The 18,017-nt window shown below is 34.4% G+C and overlaps 2 protein-coding genes across 5 annotated transcripts in view; one reads left to right on the forward strand and one right to left on the reverse strand.

Annotated features, from left to right (window-relative positions):
- Positions 1–18,017, forward strand: part of LOC140059189 (major facilitator superfamily domain-containing protein 3-like) — a 218,632-nt gene that overhangs the window by 190,652 nt on the left and 9,963 nt on the right. The gene's annotated exons all lie outside the window — the stretch shown is intronic.
- Positions 507–5,197, reverse strand: LOC140059190 (large ribosomal subunit protein uL2m-like). Its single transcript, XM_072105053.1, has 5 exons — positions 5,108–5,197; positions 3,416–3,899; positions 2,927–3,175; positions 1,911–2,162; positions 507–756 (listed from the first exon to the last, which is right to left on the reverse strand). Exons 2-5 carry the CDS (start codon positions 3,876–3,878, stop codon positions 608–610), a joined length of 1,113 nt encoding a protein of 370 aa, XP_071961154.1. The 5' UTR covers positions 3,879–3,899; positions 5,108–5,197; the 3' UTR covers positions 507–607.

Consider the following 18,017-nt stretch of genomic DNA (forward strand, 5'->3'; position numbering starts at 1 on the left):
AATGCGACCCAAAAGAGGGAACGGTTTAACCACTAAAATCATATGTTTGTACCAATATTGTTACATTAAAGTGGTTTAAGAGAAGCCGAGATAAAAGCACATCAAGGCCAGGCAATCCACATCCAGGGTACATGTCTGAGCACATGTGGTCTAGCGATTTTGGCCAAATAGCCAATGACATAATATATTTTTATATAGATTAATTTAATTTATTTAAAATTTCTACCAGATAATTTAATTGTTTATCAAATAAAAGTGTGTTTATATTGGCATATGAAGTTGAAGATTATTATTTAGGAACTTCTAAAGAAATTCTAAAGCACTCAGTGATATACAGTACTGGAAATTATTACATATTTTTAATTAATGGTTAAGATATACAAACAATAACTTTTTTTATTAAATAAAAGTACAAAACAATATTTTCAGACATACATTTTTATTAATTTGATGAATTTACATTATAGACATTTATCAAAATGATTGAAAATGTAAGTTTTTTGTTTCTTTTAACTACAACCTTTTCTGGAGTATGCTAGGAATCAAAGGGCTCCTATGTGCTGAATTGCGAAAAAAATGTTATTTAAATTTATGAAAATTATCATTATTATGTAAATGATTTGTTTGATGCTTTGGTATCTATAAATATTTTCATTGGTGGTATTGGTTTAATTTTTCGTCCAGCCCATCCTCCTTTCCTCTGCCACCATCCACTAGCTGGTCTCCACCCAAGCCAACGATTACGACCAGCTTTACCTGAAATGGCCAATAAAAACATTACCATTAGTGCTACGTAGTGTAGATTCGCCTTTTTTGGGGAGTTGGGCTAGTGATAATATTCTGCCCATTCCATAACACACCTACTGTATTTACCTTCGCCAAGGAAGTATACTGTACATGTAATCGATCGCGTGTGTTTGTTTGTCTGTTTGTTTGTTTGTTAGCAGGATTACTCAAAAAGATCTTTACCAAAATGAATGTACAGATAGATATGTGATCAAGGACCATTCCATTAAATTTTGGGACCATTTCGGACCACGGTCCCAATTCTGGACCACTTTTTAATATACTTTTCAGACCTGCTAGTGTTGAAAGATAGGACAAAATTTTTCAAAGCCGGCGAGCAGTCTTAAAGTAACAAGTAAACTGTAATTGCATTTTCTCGAAAACTACTCATCCAAAAAACTTCATTTTTGTACATGAGGCAAGAATAATAATTTCTGATTCGTAATTTTAAAACATAATTTGATTTGATGTGCACGTTTTTTGATGCGAGTAGTTTAAAAAAACCTATTTTCAAATTCACTCGTTTGATTTTCGCGTTGCTGTTCTATTGTTAGTCTATCTGAAGCTATTGTTAATTGAAAGGCTGGTTACAATACACATGCTTGTAGTGAAATTAGCCTAAATCAGAAACAGCATTAAGACACACACAAATATATATATATATTTTTTTTTACCGGAGAAATCTTATGTAGGAGAATTTTACAGTAGGTGGAGGTATGCACTCTAGGAGTGCCTTTCTAGTTTTATATTAAGTTATTAGATTCATAAAAAAAACCATCATCCTCTTCACTTCAAATCTTTTCAAACACGCTTACCAAACCTGCATGTACAGGTTCGGCAGACTATGTGAGGGGGGCTGTTGCTTGTGTCTCGAAATAACTGTCGCGCTCTGTTAATTACAGTCCCTTTGTTTACTGTCCCGATAGCTCCCTAATACAATGCATGGCATATGATAAAAAATTCAAATGGCAAGGATACACTGTAGGACTGTGTGTTTATAAAGTAAACAATATCTGGTACTGTATGTGTACAGGTTTAATATTTTTTAATGCATGATGGGCAATGTATTATTAGTATATATAAAATATGATTTTATTCCCCCCTCCCCCAAATATTTTACATACCTATTACACGCTGGTTGTGGTTTTCGTTAGAGAGCCTTCCTACAGTTGCCATACACTTGTCACTTACACTTATCTGACGTTTTGAAGGCATCTTCAAGATAGCTTGACCTCCGACCTTTCGTAGCAGCGTTAAAGACGTACCAGCAGATCTTCCATACGTTCCACCACTTCCTGGGAGGGTCTCTACACAGTGGACTTGTGCATTAATTGGTAATGCAGCTAGTGGATATGCATCTCCCTCGTTAGCCATAACTATTATTAATACAAAAAATGTTACATGAAGAGGGTGAATGTATGAAAGAATAAATTCTTTTTTTTTGCCATTAACAATAGAGTTGATTTTATGTATGCTGAGCTTCTGAGATCAAAGGGTTTATCTGTGGCTGCAACATGTTCCATGCCCCTATAACAGACACTTGATTACCGGATGATACCCCAATCAAACAAACAATGAAGGAAACTAACAGGAAAGTAAAACGACCCGTAGGAAGACCAAGAAATAACTGGATGAATCAAAGACTTACAAGGACTAGTAGACACTAACACAATAACAAACCATCCTGCCATAAACAGGAAAAAGTGGAAACAAATTGTGGAAAGCGTAATGTCGGAAGACGGAAAACGTTAACAACAACAACAACGTATTGAACAAAACATGTTCTGATTTATTAGTTCTTTACATTTTACAGGTCATTTTTTAAACAGATCTTAAGGAATCCCTACCCTATTGGTGGCACTTTTCACTGTTGCCTAGTTCAGACAAACCCCAAGTTGACTTTGTATATCAAGGTAATCTACCAACAGGATGCTGAGCTCCGGAGATCAATGGGTTTATCTGTGGCTGCAACATGTTCCATGCCCCTTAACAGACACTTGGCACCACAGAGTAAAAGTACATAGTACAGTACTGTGGTATTTGTCACAGTCGGACACAAGATCAAAGGACTGCTACGAGTTTCTTTCTTGGCAAGCCAAGCTCAGTGTCCTGTTGTTAAATTGCCTTGGTCTAATCGTACCTGACATTCTCCCTATTTGGCATGATGTTTTAATAATATCCCCTTCTTTCATGTTGATTGTAGCCAAAATATATCGCTTGTGAGTTCCCCCTGCCACCAATGCAATGCGAGCACTTCGATTAGGGTCATATAATATTTTGAGCACTCTCTCTTCTTTGACGGAACCATCCATTGGTGGTGTTCGGTGAAAGTCTATTATTCTGAAGTTTCGTTTGTGTCCACCACCACGACCAGTTATTGTAATTTTACCTGTTTTTAAAAACAATGTATATATTTAGTATTATTATTATACGAGTCTAAAATACAGGAGTCTCCCGGCCAAAATGGGAGTGTTGGCGTGCATGAGTCCAAAATAATTAAAAAGAATATCTGCACACTGAAAAGTCAATAATCTGTATAACCATGAATTTTTTTGATGCAATTTGGGTTATGTTTATAGAGGAACACTTAATTCTCAAGATATTAGTCTACAGAAACAATGTAAAATACCTAAGTGATTTCTTCCTGATGTCCTAACAAACCCAATAGGGCGTATGGTGTATTTGTTTTCAAGCCCCCTGTGCCGCCATTTTGCACTTAATGGTCTTTTCTTAGGTTCATAGATAAATTTGCCATCTCCGTAAGTTGTCCAAGATAAACTGGCACTGCTGTCACCACCAGCACTGGTGACATTGCTGCCACTAATGGCACTGCTGTCACCACCAGCACTGGTGACATTGCTGCCACTACTACTACATTGCCGGATTGATGTTAAACCAAAGAAGCAGTTTATATCGCTCTTGCTTGACTTTATAAAATGTGTAGATGGTAATAACGTATTCAGTTTCCTTTGTGTTGTGATTAAAATTGTTTCTCTTGTGAAGTTGGCCCTGCACAACAGCCCTGCTGAGAATGTGGTACTGTTGGAAATGCTTAACTTTGTAAGACTTCGACACAAGTTAGGCAAAGACATACTGTAAATTCCTCATTTAATCTAAAAAGTAAAAAAAAAAGATTATTTAATATTAATAAGCCTATTATTATGCCATAGAGTAGTAGTACAGTACTAGTAGGACTAATAAGTAGGCCCTAGCTAGGTAGGCTAATACGGCTAGTAAGGTAATCAAACAACAGGGCACTACATCTACCCGATTACAATCATTTGAAGTTTCAAACGGAACGGTTTGGCGCCGATACGATTATGCCCCGCCCTACACCTTTAATTGCTATGAGGCATAGGTAACGATACAGGAGTTGCATCTACGACTAGGCGTAAACGTTACGTAGCCACTGCGTAAAAAAAATTCAATGTATGGTGTACATAACATAGCCTAGAATTCAAGGGCTGTGTATGATCACAGATCAACAAAGTATGATACGATAGCCTATCTCAAGCTAGCTCAGCATCCTGCATCCTGCACTGCAGATGCCATTGATTAATGCATGTATGTTTCCACAATACTCACTGTGCATGATTAAAATGCTAGCTAGGCCTAGGCCCACTGGCATATGACCGTTTCGGCCACAACATATTTCTATGGTGCTCCATTCACACATATATTAGACCGTGCTATTGTTTTTGCTATTATTAGATTAGTTATCGCATCTCATATATAGTATTTTTATGACTATTACTACACATTATTACAGTGAATATCATTCTTAACGTTATTCCACTACAATTTGCATATTAGATTTGTTGTTTCCAGTTTAGTTGTATCATGGAGTAAATTGTATTTTATTAGTTTGCTTGACGTCTTGGCGAAAAACAAATTCAACTGTCAGTGTCAGTGACACAGTTAAATACTCTCTTTTATTTAGTACAGACGTATATTAATAGTTTGACTATAGTATGAAAGAAGAAATACTAAGAAAAAAAAGAAGAAATTTAATTAAAAAGTTTTTCCTTCCATTGCTTAGGTGACCTAAGGAACAAAAAGGAATATCAGGAACTACTACTAATAGCTAGGCCTAGGCCTAGTAAGTAGTAAACTCTCTAAAACGGGATAAAACTAGGCTAGCCCTAGCTAGCCTACTACAGTACTAGTAGGCTAGCTAGCTAGGCCTACCTAAAATCTTTCTACTACCACAACAAAGGTGGGGGCCTACTATCTACAGGTCTACTAGGTAGGCCTTCTATAGGCCTAGCCTATTACATAAAATTAAACATTATTAAGTTTAGGTAAATGCACTGACACCTACTGTATGGAAACCCCTTCTAAACAGAAAGCCTTTCAGTAGAGGCTAGGCCTAACACCTTTTGCAAAAATAAAAACACATGGATGATGTCGAGCGAAATGATCGACTGCTGCCCTCTTTCTAAGATCTTTGATAAAATCAAAGATCTTTTATTATACTTTTTGATAAAATCGTTTAAACTATTGAGGAGGCAATACAGCCAGCGTGTTGGAAACGTTTGTTTTTGCGTCCGTACGAAGTAGGCCTACAGAGTATATATAAAGTCATTTATTTACTATTTTATTGATTTAAGACGTACAATTATGGCATCTGCAATAGAGAATTATGTTAACCGTATCCTTTGTAGACATTATTTTTAAATCTAGTCATTGGTAAGCCTAATTAGTAGGCTAGTTTTCATTAGCCAGCCAGCCAGGGCCGGTTAACCCCAGGCCAGGGCCTGGTCCAGCCATCATCATGTCGATCGCGACCTGACGAAACTAGGCTAGGCCTAGAGAGGTAGGCCAGTAAGTAGGACTACTAGCGGGACTATTCAGAACCCTTTATTAAGATTTTCGAATATGGATTTTATTTAAAAGTAAAAACGCTTAAAAAAATAAGTGTTATTTTTCTTTTTTTTTATTAAACATAGGGCCATAGGCCTAGCCTAGTAGCCTAGCCTAGTTATTTTAATATTACTCTAGAAGAGAGACTCAGACAGGGGCCTAGCCTGCTAGGAAGGAGGGACTCCGGAGGGCCAGCCTATCCTTATAGCCTAATTAACACATTTTATGTTTGGTTTTGATGTTTCATTTTCAGAGAAACTGTGTGTGGGGATAGGCCTTGTTATTAGTTATCCGCTTGGTATACCAAGCGGATAACTCCTTGTTATTGTATGAGATCAACAGTTTTTTTCTGTATTATTAGTTATCCGCTTAGTAGCGGATAACTCCTTGTAATCGTCCTGTTACTTTTTTTGGTTATCCGCACTTGGCGGATAACCCCTTGTTATTGTAAGGATCTTTTTTTTTTTTTAGTTATCCGCTTAGTAGCGGATAACTCCTTGTAATTGTCCTGTTACTTTTTTTTTTTTTTTTTTTTTTAGTTATCCGCTTAGTAGCGGATAACTTCTTGTAATCGTCCTGTTACTTTTTTTTTTTTTTTTTCTTATTTCTTTCTCCTCCATTTTTGTGCCTCACGTATCTCAAAAACTTGTAAACTAAACATTTCATAACTTTGTCAACATATGGGCATTTACGTGAAGTTGTGCACCTCCTATTTTTGAATGACGTCAGAGTTGCGCAACGTGACTTACGTGCGATTTTATGATTTTTTATGATTGATCATAGACTAAAAACCAAGCATAAATTTGTTTTGACACTTTGTGAAAATTTAAGTCATATCAAGGGCAAACTTTTTGTGGATTAAAAATGCCATGTTTTACAAGACGTTACGCGCGCACGCGCATTTCTCCTCTCTTTTTGTATCTCGCGTATCTCAAAAACGTGTAAACATAACATTTCATAACTTTGTCAACATATGGGCATTCACGTGAAGTTGTGCACCTCCTATTGTGAATGACGTCAGAAATGCGCAACGTGACTTACGCACGATTTTATGAATTTCGCGTATTTAACATAGATTTAAAACCATATACCGTATTTTCCGGAGTATAGGTCGAGACTTTGTGGGAAAATTTTAATTGCAAAATCGGGGGGTCGACTTATACTCCGACCATGCGATTTTTGAAAAAAATCAAGCCGAAAAAATTCGTTCAAAAGCCGTCAGCTGTCAAGGCCTAGCAAGGTCAGTGGCCTATCATCAATCACTCACAGGAGTTTTCAATTTAATAATACCTACATTGTACAAAATAATACAACTCCAACAAGTACTGGTACAAGTACTATTAATATATAACAAAGATTAATTTTGATGTTTATATTACGCTTTTATTAAAATAATTAAGAATAAATAGTTTTCGTTTGTGTTTCATATGCTTCGTATTCACTCGCGAAAACATCGTAACACACACCACAAAACGAACTACACGATGTTGGAATGTCCATGCAGCATGTTTGTTATTGCGCGATATTTTCATCTATACACATGCGCAGTTTGTTTGTTTGTTCGTAATTACAATTACTGCGCATGTCTATTCATAAAATAAATTCTCCTCAGTCCGGCGCGTGTACATTTACAGATAACGCGATTTACAACTACTCGCCTGTACAATTAATAAGCCTCCTAACGAAAAACTCGTTTTAATTTATTCGAGTGACGCGAAAAAACATCGCTGATGGCAAGTACTGTAACGCTACATCGCTGTCATTTATTATAGGCTGGCGAAGACGGCGGCGAAGCCGTTGTGATTACGTCCGTCCGATATTGATTAGGCCTACACTTTAATAATTGTATAAACAAACAACCACATTTCATACATTTCTAGCCTTCTTTGAACTTTAAAGTAAGTTGTGTTATTAGCCGATTTTGGGGGTCGACTTATATTCAGGTCATACCAAAATCAACGATATTCTAGGTCAAAGTTGGGGGTCGACTTATACTTGGGGTCGACCTATACTCCGGAAAATACGGTAACAATTTAAATTGAAACTTAGCAAAATTTTAATTTATATCATGCGCTAACTTTCTGTGGAAAAAAAATTGCGTGTTTTACACAAAGTTACGCGCGCACGCGCATTTAAAATTCAAAATGCGCAAAATTAATCTTTAATCAACTTTCTACGCTGATTATGACATTTTGACCATGTCAAAATTTCCCACGTGCGCGAACAATTTTATGCGCGTGGTGCGCACGTAGCGCTAAAAGTATTTTTTTTTTATTGAATTATGTTTTTCCAGCCTTTTATAGTAATTTTACCAATTTTAAAACAATTTCGACTTACAATTACGTCATACGGGCACGTTGAATTGGATACTTTACGTGCGTTTTTGATGAAAAAGTTAAAAAATTTGTCAAAATTATGCCTTTTTTTAAACAGTCATAGATTCTAAACAACGAGGTGAACTTTTTTTTAATTACATATTCTGGAAGTTGATGAGTTGTAGAAATCGGATCATGAATCAATATGGCTAACCGGACATTGTGACGTCATCGTATGGCCACACGAATGTAAAATATAGGATTTTTGTCTCTTTCGTTATTGCTCATCATATTCAATGGAGCGCATTACGCCTATCTGTATTCCTTTTTCTCTGAGATTTTAATATTGTCTAGGTCAATCAACTATCTTACGCATGAGTTAAAAATATTTTAATTTTTATGACGTCACCATGCCTAAAAATTTTAATTAACAGCGTCATTAATTTCATCTTTACAGTAAATTTTAATCTGTTATAGCTCGTAAGAATAAAATGTGATAATCACGATTAAAACGTTTTCAGGAAGCTATGGGATTGTAGATACGAAATCACGTGAACTTTTCGCCAATCAGATGTTGTGACGTCATCATATGGCCAGTTAAATAAACAAAGTCATATTTTCATCTTTTGCGTCATAGTTCATTACATTTAAAAAAGCGCGCATTAATATTTCACGTATTCTAATTTCTTCTAAACGTTAATATGTTGTTGCTGAGATAATTTTCTTCCGAAATTACTACTGTACCTTCGCGTTTCCTTTTGAAAATTAAAATAAAATACGGGTCCCGTAATTTCACCTATTTTACACTGTTTGTGACATGTATACAGATTATACTGTGTATACTATATGACAGAAAATATACAGCATTCAGCACTAACAACATATCATATTCTTCAGTTCAGGTCATAATGACATAATCTTTTTCGGTGTGCAATGCAATATTCCAACGTATGACGTGCACGTGGCGTTTGTCGTGCGGATAACTAACTCGTCAAAGTGACGAGTTTCATGTCTAGTTTTTTCTTATTTCTTTCTCCCTCATTTTTGTGCCTCACGTATCTCAAAAACTTGTAAACATAACATTTCATAACTTTGTCAACATATGGGCATTTACGTGAAGTTGTGCACCTCCTATTTTTGAATGACGTCAGAGTTGCGCAACGTGACTTACGTGCGATTTTATGATTTTTTATGATTGATCATAGACTAAAAACCAAGCATAAATTTGTTTTGACACTTTGTGAAAATTTAAGTCATATCAAGGGCAAACTTTTTGTGGATTAAAAATGCCATGTTTTACAAGACGTTACGCGCGCACGCGCATTTCTCCTCTATTTTTGTATCTCGCGTATCTCAAAAACGTGTAAACATAACATTTCATAACTTTGTCAACATATGGGCATTCACGTGAAGTTGTGCACCTCCTATTGTGAATGACGTCAGAAATGCGCAACGTGACTTACGCACGATTTTATGAATTTCGCGTTTTTAACATAGATTTAAAACCATATAACAATTTAAATTGAAACTTAGCAAAAGTTTAATTTATATCATGCGCTAACTTTCTGTGGAAAAAAAATTGCGTGTTTTACACAAAGTTACGCGCGCACGCGCATTTAAAATTCATAATGCGCAAAATTAATTTTTAATCAACTTTCTACGCTGATCATGATATTTTGACCATGTCAAAATTTCCCACGCGTGCGAACAATTTTATGCGCGTGGTGCGCACGTAGCGCTAAAAGTATTTTTTTTTTATTGAATTATGTTTTTCCAGCCTTTTATAGTAATTTTACCAATTTTAAAACAATTTCGACTTACAATTACGTCATACGGGCACGTTGAATTGGATACTTTACGTGCGTTTTTGATGAAAAAGTTAAAAAATTTGTCAAAATTATGCCTTTTTTTAAACAGTCATAGATTCTAAACAACGAGGTGAACTTTTTTTTAATTACATATTCTGGAAGTTGATGAGTTGTAGAAATCGGATCATGAATCAATATGGCTAACCGGACATTGTGACGTCATCGTATGGCCACACGAATGTAAAATATAGGATTTTTGTCTCTTTCGTCATAGCTCATCACATTTAATAGAGCGCATCTCCACTTATTCGTTGTCCATTTTCACCCCGATTTTAATATATTCTAGGTCAATCAACTATCTTTTGCATGAATTAAAATTGTTTAAATTTTTTTAACGTCATCATGCCTAAAAATTTAAATTACGTTGGTCATTAATTTCATCTTTACAGTAAATTTTAATCTGTTATAGCTCGTAAGAATAAAATGTGATAATCACGATTAAAACGTTTTCAGGAAGCTATTGTATTGTAGATACAAAATCATGTGAAAATTGTGCCAATTGAATGTTGTGACATCATCATATGGCCAGTTAAATAAAAAAAGTTGTATTTTCATCTTTTGCGTTATATTTCATTACATTTAAAAGAGCGCGCATTAATATTTCACGTATTCAAATTTCTTCTACACGTTAATATGTTGTTGCTGAGATAATTTTATTCTGAAATTTCTACTTTTGCATTTCATTTTGAAACCGTCAAGATGTTAAAAATTACAATAAAATACCGGTCCCGTAATTTCACCTATTTTACACTGTTTGTGATATGTATACAGATTGTACTGTGTATACTATATGACACAAAATAACAGAATTCAGAAATAACAACATATCATATTCTTCAGTTCAGGTCATAATGCCTTAATATTTTTCTGTGTGCAATATTCTAACGTATGACGTGCACGTGGCGTTTGTCGAGCGGATAACTAACTCGTCAAAGTGACGAGTTTCATGTCTAGTTTTTCTTATTTCTTTCTCCCTCATTTTTGTGCCTCACGTATCTCAAAAACTTGTAAACATAACATTTCATAACTTTGTCAACATATGGGCATTTACGTGAAGTTGTGCACCTCCTATTTTTGAATGACGTCAGAGTTGCGCAACGTGACTTACGTGCGATTTTATGATTTTTTATGATTGATCATAGACTAAAAACCAAGCATAAATTTGTTTTGACACTTTGTGAAAATTTAAGTCATATCAAGGGCAAACTTTTTGTGGATTAAAAATGCCATGTTTTACAAGACGTTACGCGCGCACGCGCATTTCTCCTCTATTTTTGTATCTCGCGTATCTCAAAAACGTGTAAACATAACATTTCATAACTTTGTCAACATATGGGCATTCACGTGAAGTTGTGCACCTCCTATTGTGAATGACGTCAGAAATGCGCAACGTGACTTACGCACGATTTTATGAATTTCGCGTTTTTAACATAGATTTAAAACCATATAACAATTTAAATTGAAACTTAGCAAAAGTTTAATTTATATCATGCGCTAACTTTCTGTGGAAAAAAAATTGCGTGTTTTACACAAAGTTACGCGCGCACGCGCATTTAAAATTCATAATGCGCAAAATTAATTTTTAATCAACTTTCTACGCTGATCATGATATTTTGACCATGTCAAAATTTCCCACGCGTGCGAACAATTTTATGCGCGTGGTGCGCACGTAGCGCTAAAAGTATTTTTTTTTTTTTGAATTATGTTTTTCCAGCCTTTTATAGTAATTTTACCAATTTTAAAACAATTTCGACTTACAATTACGTCATACGGGCACGTTGAATTGGATACTTTACGTGCGTTTTTGATGAAAAAGTTAAAAAATTTGTCAAAATTATGCCTTTTTTTAAACAGTCATAGATTCTAAACAACGAGGTGAACTTTTTTTTAATTACATATTCTGGAAGTTGATGAGTTGTAGAAATCGGATCATGAATCAATATGGCTAACCGGACATTGTGACGTCATCGTATGGCCACACGAATGTAAAATATAGGATTTTTGTCTCTTTCGTCATAGCTCATCACATTTAATAGAGCGCATCTCCACTTATTCGTTGTCCATTTTCACCCCGATTTTAATATATTCTAGGTCAATCAACTATCTTTTGCATGAATTAAAATTGTTTAAATTTTTTTAACGTCATCATGCCTAAAAATTTAAATTACGTTGGTCATTAATTTCATCTTTACAGTAAATTTTAATCTGTTATAGCTCGTAAGAATAAAATGTGATAATCACGATTAAAACGTTTTCAGGAAGCTATTGTATTGTAACAATTACGTCATACGGGCACGTTGAATTGGATACTTTACGTGCGTTTTTTATGAAAAAGTTCAAAAATTCGTCAAAATTATGCCTATTTTTAAACAGTCATAGATTCTAAACTACGTGGAGAACTTTTTTTTAATTACATATTCTGGAAGTTGATGAGTTGTAGATATCGGATCATCCATTAATATGGCTAACCGGAAATTGTGACGTCATCGTATGGCCACACGAATGTAAAATATAGGATTTTTGTCTCTTTCGTTATTGCTCATCACATTTAATAGAGCACATCTCCACTTATTCGTTGTCCATTTTCACCCCGATTTTAATATAATCTTGGTCAATCAACTATCTTTTGCATGAATTAAAATGCTTTTAATTTTTTTAACGTCATCATGCCTAAAAATTTAAATTACGTTGGTCATTAATTTCATCTTTACAGTAAATTTTAATCTGTTTTAGCTCGTAAGAATAAAATGTGATAATCACGATTAAAACGTTTTCAGGAAGCTATTGTATTGTAGATACAAAATCATGTGAACTTTTTGCCAATCAGATGTTTTGACGTCATCATATGGCCAGTTAAATAAACAAAGTCATATTTTCATCTTTTGCGTTATAGTTCATTACATTTAAAAGAGCGCGCATCAATATTTCACGTATTCAAATTTCTTCTACACGTTAATAATGTTGTTGCTGAGATAATTTCATTCTGAAATTTCTACTTTTGCATTTCATTTTGAAACCGTCAAGATGTTAAAAATTGGAATAAATAGCAGGTCCCGCAATTTCATCTATTCTACACTGTATGTAATATGTATACAGATTGTACTGTGTATACTATATGACACAAAATAACAGAATTCAGCAATAACAACATATCATATTCTTCAGTTCAGGTCATAATGCCATAATCTTTTTCTGTGTGCAATATTCTAACGTATGACGTGCACGTGGCGTTTGTCGAGCGGATAACTAACTCGTCAAAGTGACGAGTTTCATGTCTAGTTCTTCTTTCTTTCCCAGAATTTTGTGTCACGTGTATCTCAAATTCTTATCAACATTACATCGTATAATTTTGTCAGAAGATTGACCTTTAACTGTAGAAGTGCAGGACATTTCGTTTTTTTACTTTAGAGTCGCGCAGCGTAAGTTACGCGCAATTTTATGAATTTCAATGATTGATCATAGATTAAAAACCAAAAGTCATTTTATATTGACGCTTGGTGAAAATTTAAGTCATATCAAGAGCAAACTTTCTATGGATTAAAAATGGCATGTTTCACAAAAAGTTACGCGCGCACGCACGTTTAAAATTTCGGAATGCGCAAAATCAATTTCTAATCAACTTTCTACGCATTTCATGTCATTTTAAGCATGTCAAAAATTCCCACGTGAGCGCATATTTTTACGCGCGCGGTGCGCACGTAGCGCTAAAAACCTTTTTTTTTGCGTGATTTATGTTTTTCCAGTCTTTTCTAGTAATTTGACCAACTGTCTAACAATTTCGATTTAAAATCACGTCATACGAGCACGTCGAATTGGATAATTTGTGGGCGTTTTTGATGAAAAAGTTAAAAAATTCGCCAAAATTAAGCCTTTTTTTAAACAGTCATAGATTCTAAACTACACGGTGAACTTTTTTTTAATTACATATTCTGGAGGTTGATGAGTTGTAGATATCGGATCATGGATCAATATGGCTAACTGGACATTGTGACGTCATCATATGGCCACTCGAATATAAAATATAGGATTTTTGTCTTTTTCGTCATAGCTCATAACATTTAATTGAGCGCATCTGCACTTATCCTTATTCCATTTCCCTCCGTTTTTTATAATGTCTTGGTCAATCAATTATCTTTCGCATGATTTAACATTTTTTAAATTGTGATGACGTCATCATGATTAAAAGCGTGCATAACGTGGGTCACTTATTTTCATCATTACAGTAAATTTCAATCTGTTATAGCTCGTTAGAATAAAAAGTGATAATCATGATTAATACGTTTTCTGGAAGCTATTTGATTGTAGATACGAATTCATGTGAATATTTTGCCAATCAGATGTTGTGACGTCATCATATGGCTAGTTGAGTTCAAAAAGTGGTATTTTCATCTCTTGCGTAAAAGTTCATTGCGTTTAAACGAGAGCGCATCTCAATTTTACGTGCCCAAAATTCTTCAAATTTGCAATAATGTAATTATTTAGATAATTATCTTCTAAAATTGTTATCTTTATATGTCAATTTGATGACGTCATTGTGTTAATAATTGGATTTAAAAGATGGGTCTCGTAATTTCGTCTATGCTACACTGTATATAACATATACAGTTTATTCTGTAAAATACTGTAATATGATATATGCTACATAATAGGTACAATTCAGCACTGTAAACATATTTATTTCATGTCATAGGATGGCATAATAATTGTCGAGGTTCATATGGTTAAGTATGTGCATGGTTGCGTTTGCGCGGATAACCCGAACTAGTCAAAGTGACGAGTTCAAATCTAGTTAGTTATCCGCATTGAGCGGATAACTCCTTGTAACTGTCCTGTTTCATCATCTTTTTTTTTTTTTTCTGTATTCTTCTTTCTTTCTGTCATTTTTGTGTCTCGCGTAACTCAAAAACGTGTAAACATAACATTTCATAACTTTGTCAACATGTGGGCATTTACGTGAAATTGTGCACCTCCTATTTTTGAATGACGTCAGAGTTGCGCAACATGACTTACGCGCGTTTTTCCGAATTTCGCGTATTTAACATAGATCGAAAACCATATAACAATTTAATATGAAACTTGACAAAAGTTTAAGTTATATCTTGCGCTAACTGACTATGGGGAAAAAATGGCATGTTTCACACGAAGTTACGCGCGCACCCGCGTTTAAAATTTCAAAATGCGAAAAATCAATTTCTAATCAACTTTCTACGCGTTTCATGTAATTTTAAGCATGTAAAAAATTCCCACGCGCGCGCCTTTTTTTACGCGCATGGTGCGAACGTAGAGTTGAAAACAATTTTTTTTGTGTGATTTATGTTTTTTCAGCCTTTTCTAGTAATTTTACCAACTTTTAAACAATTTCGATTTAAAATTACGTCATACGGGCACGTTGAATTGAATAATTTACGTGCGTTTTTTATGAAAAAGTTAAAAAATTTGTCAAAATTCGTCAAAATTATGCCTTTTTTTAAACAGTCAAAGATTCTAAACAACGAGGTGAAATTTTTTTAAATTACAAATTCTGGAAGTTGATGAGTTGTAGATATCGGATCATGAATCAATATGGCTAACCGGACTTTGTGACGTCATCGTATGGCCACACGAATGAAAAATATAGGATTTTTGTCTCTTTCGTTATTGCTCATCATATTCAATGGAGCGCATCACGCCTATCTGTATTCCTTTTTCTCCGAGATTTTAATATTGTCTAGGTCAATCAACTATCTTTCGCATGAGTTAAAAATATTTTAATTTTTATGACGTCATCATGCCTAAAAATTATAATTAACAGGGTTATTAATTTCATCTTTACAGTAAATTTTAATCTGTTATAGCTCGTAAGAATAAAAAGTGATAATTATGATTAAAACGTTTTCTGGAAGCTATTGGACTGTAGATACGAATTAATGTGAACATTTTGCCAATCGGATGTTGTGAAGTCATCCTATGGCCAGTTGAATAAAAAAAGTCGTATTTTCATATTTTGCGTCATGGTTCATCATATTTAAACGAGCACGCATCCATATTCTACGTATTCAAATTTCTTCTACACGTTAATATGTTGTTGGTGAGATAATGTCCTTCCGAAATTGCTATCTTAGTGTTTAATTTTAATACCGTCGCCATGTTAAAAATTGGAATAAACGGTGGGTCCCGTAATTTCACCTATTCTACACTGTATGTAATATGTATACAGATTATACTGCATATACTATATGACACAAAATAGACAGAATTCAGCACTAACAAGATATGATATTCTTCAGTTCAGGTCATAATGCCATAATCTTTTTCTGTGTGCAATATTCCACCGTATGACGTGCACGTGGCGTTTGTCGTGCGGATAACTAACTCGTCAAAGTGACGAGTTTCATGTCTAGTTTTTTCTTATTTCTTTCTCCCCCATTTTTGTGTCTCACGTATCTCAAAAACTTGTAAACATAACATTTCATAACTTTGTCAACATATGGGCATATACGTGAAGTTGTGCACCTCCTATTTTTGAATGACGTCAGAGTTGCGCAACGTGACTTACGCGCGATTTTATGATTTTTTATGATTGACCATAGTTTAAAAACCAAACGTAATTTTGTTTTGACACTTTGTGAAAATTTAAGTCATATCAAGTGCAAATTTTCTATGGATTAAAAATGGCATGTTTTACAAGAAGTTACGCGCGCACGCGCATTTAAAATTTCAAAATGCGCAAAATTAATTTCTAATCAACTTTCTACGCTGATCATGACATTTTAAGCATGTCAAAAATTCCCACGCGCGCGAAAAAATTTACGCGTAAGGGGCGCACGGAGTATGAAAACCATGTTTTTTTTCTGGAATTTTGAGTGTCCAGCCTTTCGTAGTCATTTTAAACAAGATTGACATCATTTCAAGTTAAAATGACGTCATACGTACACGTTGATTTAGACCATTTGCATGCGTTTTAGTTGCAAAAGTGACAAAATATTGTCAAAATTATGCCTATTTTGAATCTATTATAGCTCGTCAGGATCAAAGGTGACCCCAATTTGTTTTAACTTATTATGCAAGAAGATAAATTGTAGATATAAATTCATGCAGAATTTTTACCTCTCGGAAGTTATGACGTCATCGTATGGCCACACGAATGTAAAATATAGGATTTTTGTATCTTTCGTCATAGCGCATCTCATTTAATAGAGCGCCTCTCCACTTATACGTATTCCATTTTAACCCAGATTTTGACATTTTCTAGGTCAATCAACTATTTTACGCATGAGTAAATTTTTTTTAAATTTTTATGACGTCATCATGTCTAAAAATGTAAATAACGTGGGTCACTTATATTTATCTTTACAGTAAATTTTAATCTGTTATAGCTCATCAGAATAAAATGTGATAATCACGATTAAAACGTTTTCTGGAAGCTATTGGATTGTAGATACGAATTCATGTAAACATTTTGCCAATCGGATGTTGTGACGTCATCATATGGCCAGTTGAATAAAAAAAGACGTATTTTCATATTTTGCGTAATAGTTCATCACATTTAAAAGGGTACGCATCTATATTTTACGTATTCAAATTTCTTCTACACGTTAATATGTTGTTCCTGAGATAATTTCCTTCTGAAATTGCTATCCAAGTGTTTCATTTTGATACCGTCGCCATGTTAAAAATTGGAATAAATGGCGGGTCCCGTAATTTCACCTATTCTACACTGTATGTAATATGTATACAGATTATACTGTTTGCATGTATATACTATATGACACAAAATTGACAGAATTCAGCACTAACAGCATATCATATTCTTCAGTTCTTGTCATAATGCCATAATCTTTATCTGTGTGCAATATTCCAACGTATGACGTGCACGTGGCGTTTGTCGTGGTGCGGATAACTAACTCGTCAATGTGACGAGTTTCATGTCTAGTTCTTCTTTCCATCCTTCCTTTTTGTGGATCGCGTTTCTCTAAAATGTGTAAACATAACATTTCATAACTTTGACAACATATGGGCATTTACGTGAAGTTGTGCACCTCCTATTTTTGAATGACGTCATAGTTGCGCAACGTAACTTACGCGCAATTTTATGAATTTCAATGATTGATCATAGATTAAAAACTAAAAGTCATTTAGTATTGACACTTTGACAAAATTTAAGTCATATCAGGGGCAAACTTTCTACGGATTAAAAATGGCATGT

Source organism: Antedon mediterranea, chromosome 9 (assembly GCF_964355755.1).
Source record: "Antedon mediterranea chromosome 9, ecAntMedi1.1, whole genome shotgun sequence".
Lineage (NCBI taxonomy): Eukaryota > Metazoa > Echinodermata > Crinoidea > Comatulida > Antedonidae > Antedon > Antedon mediterranea.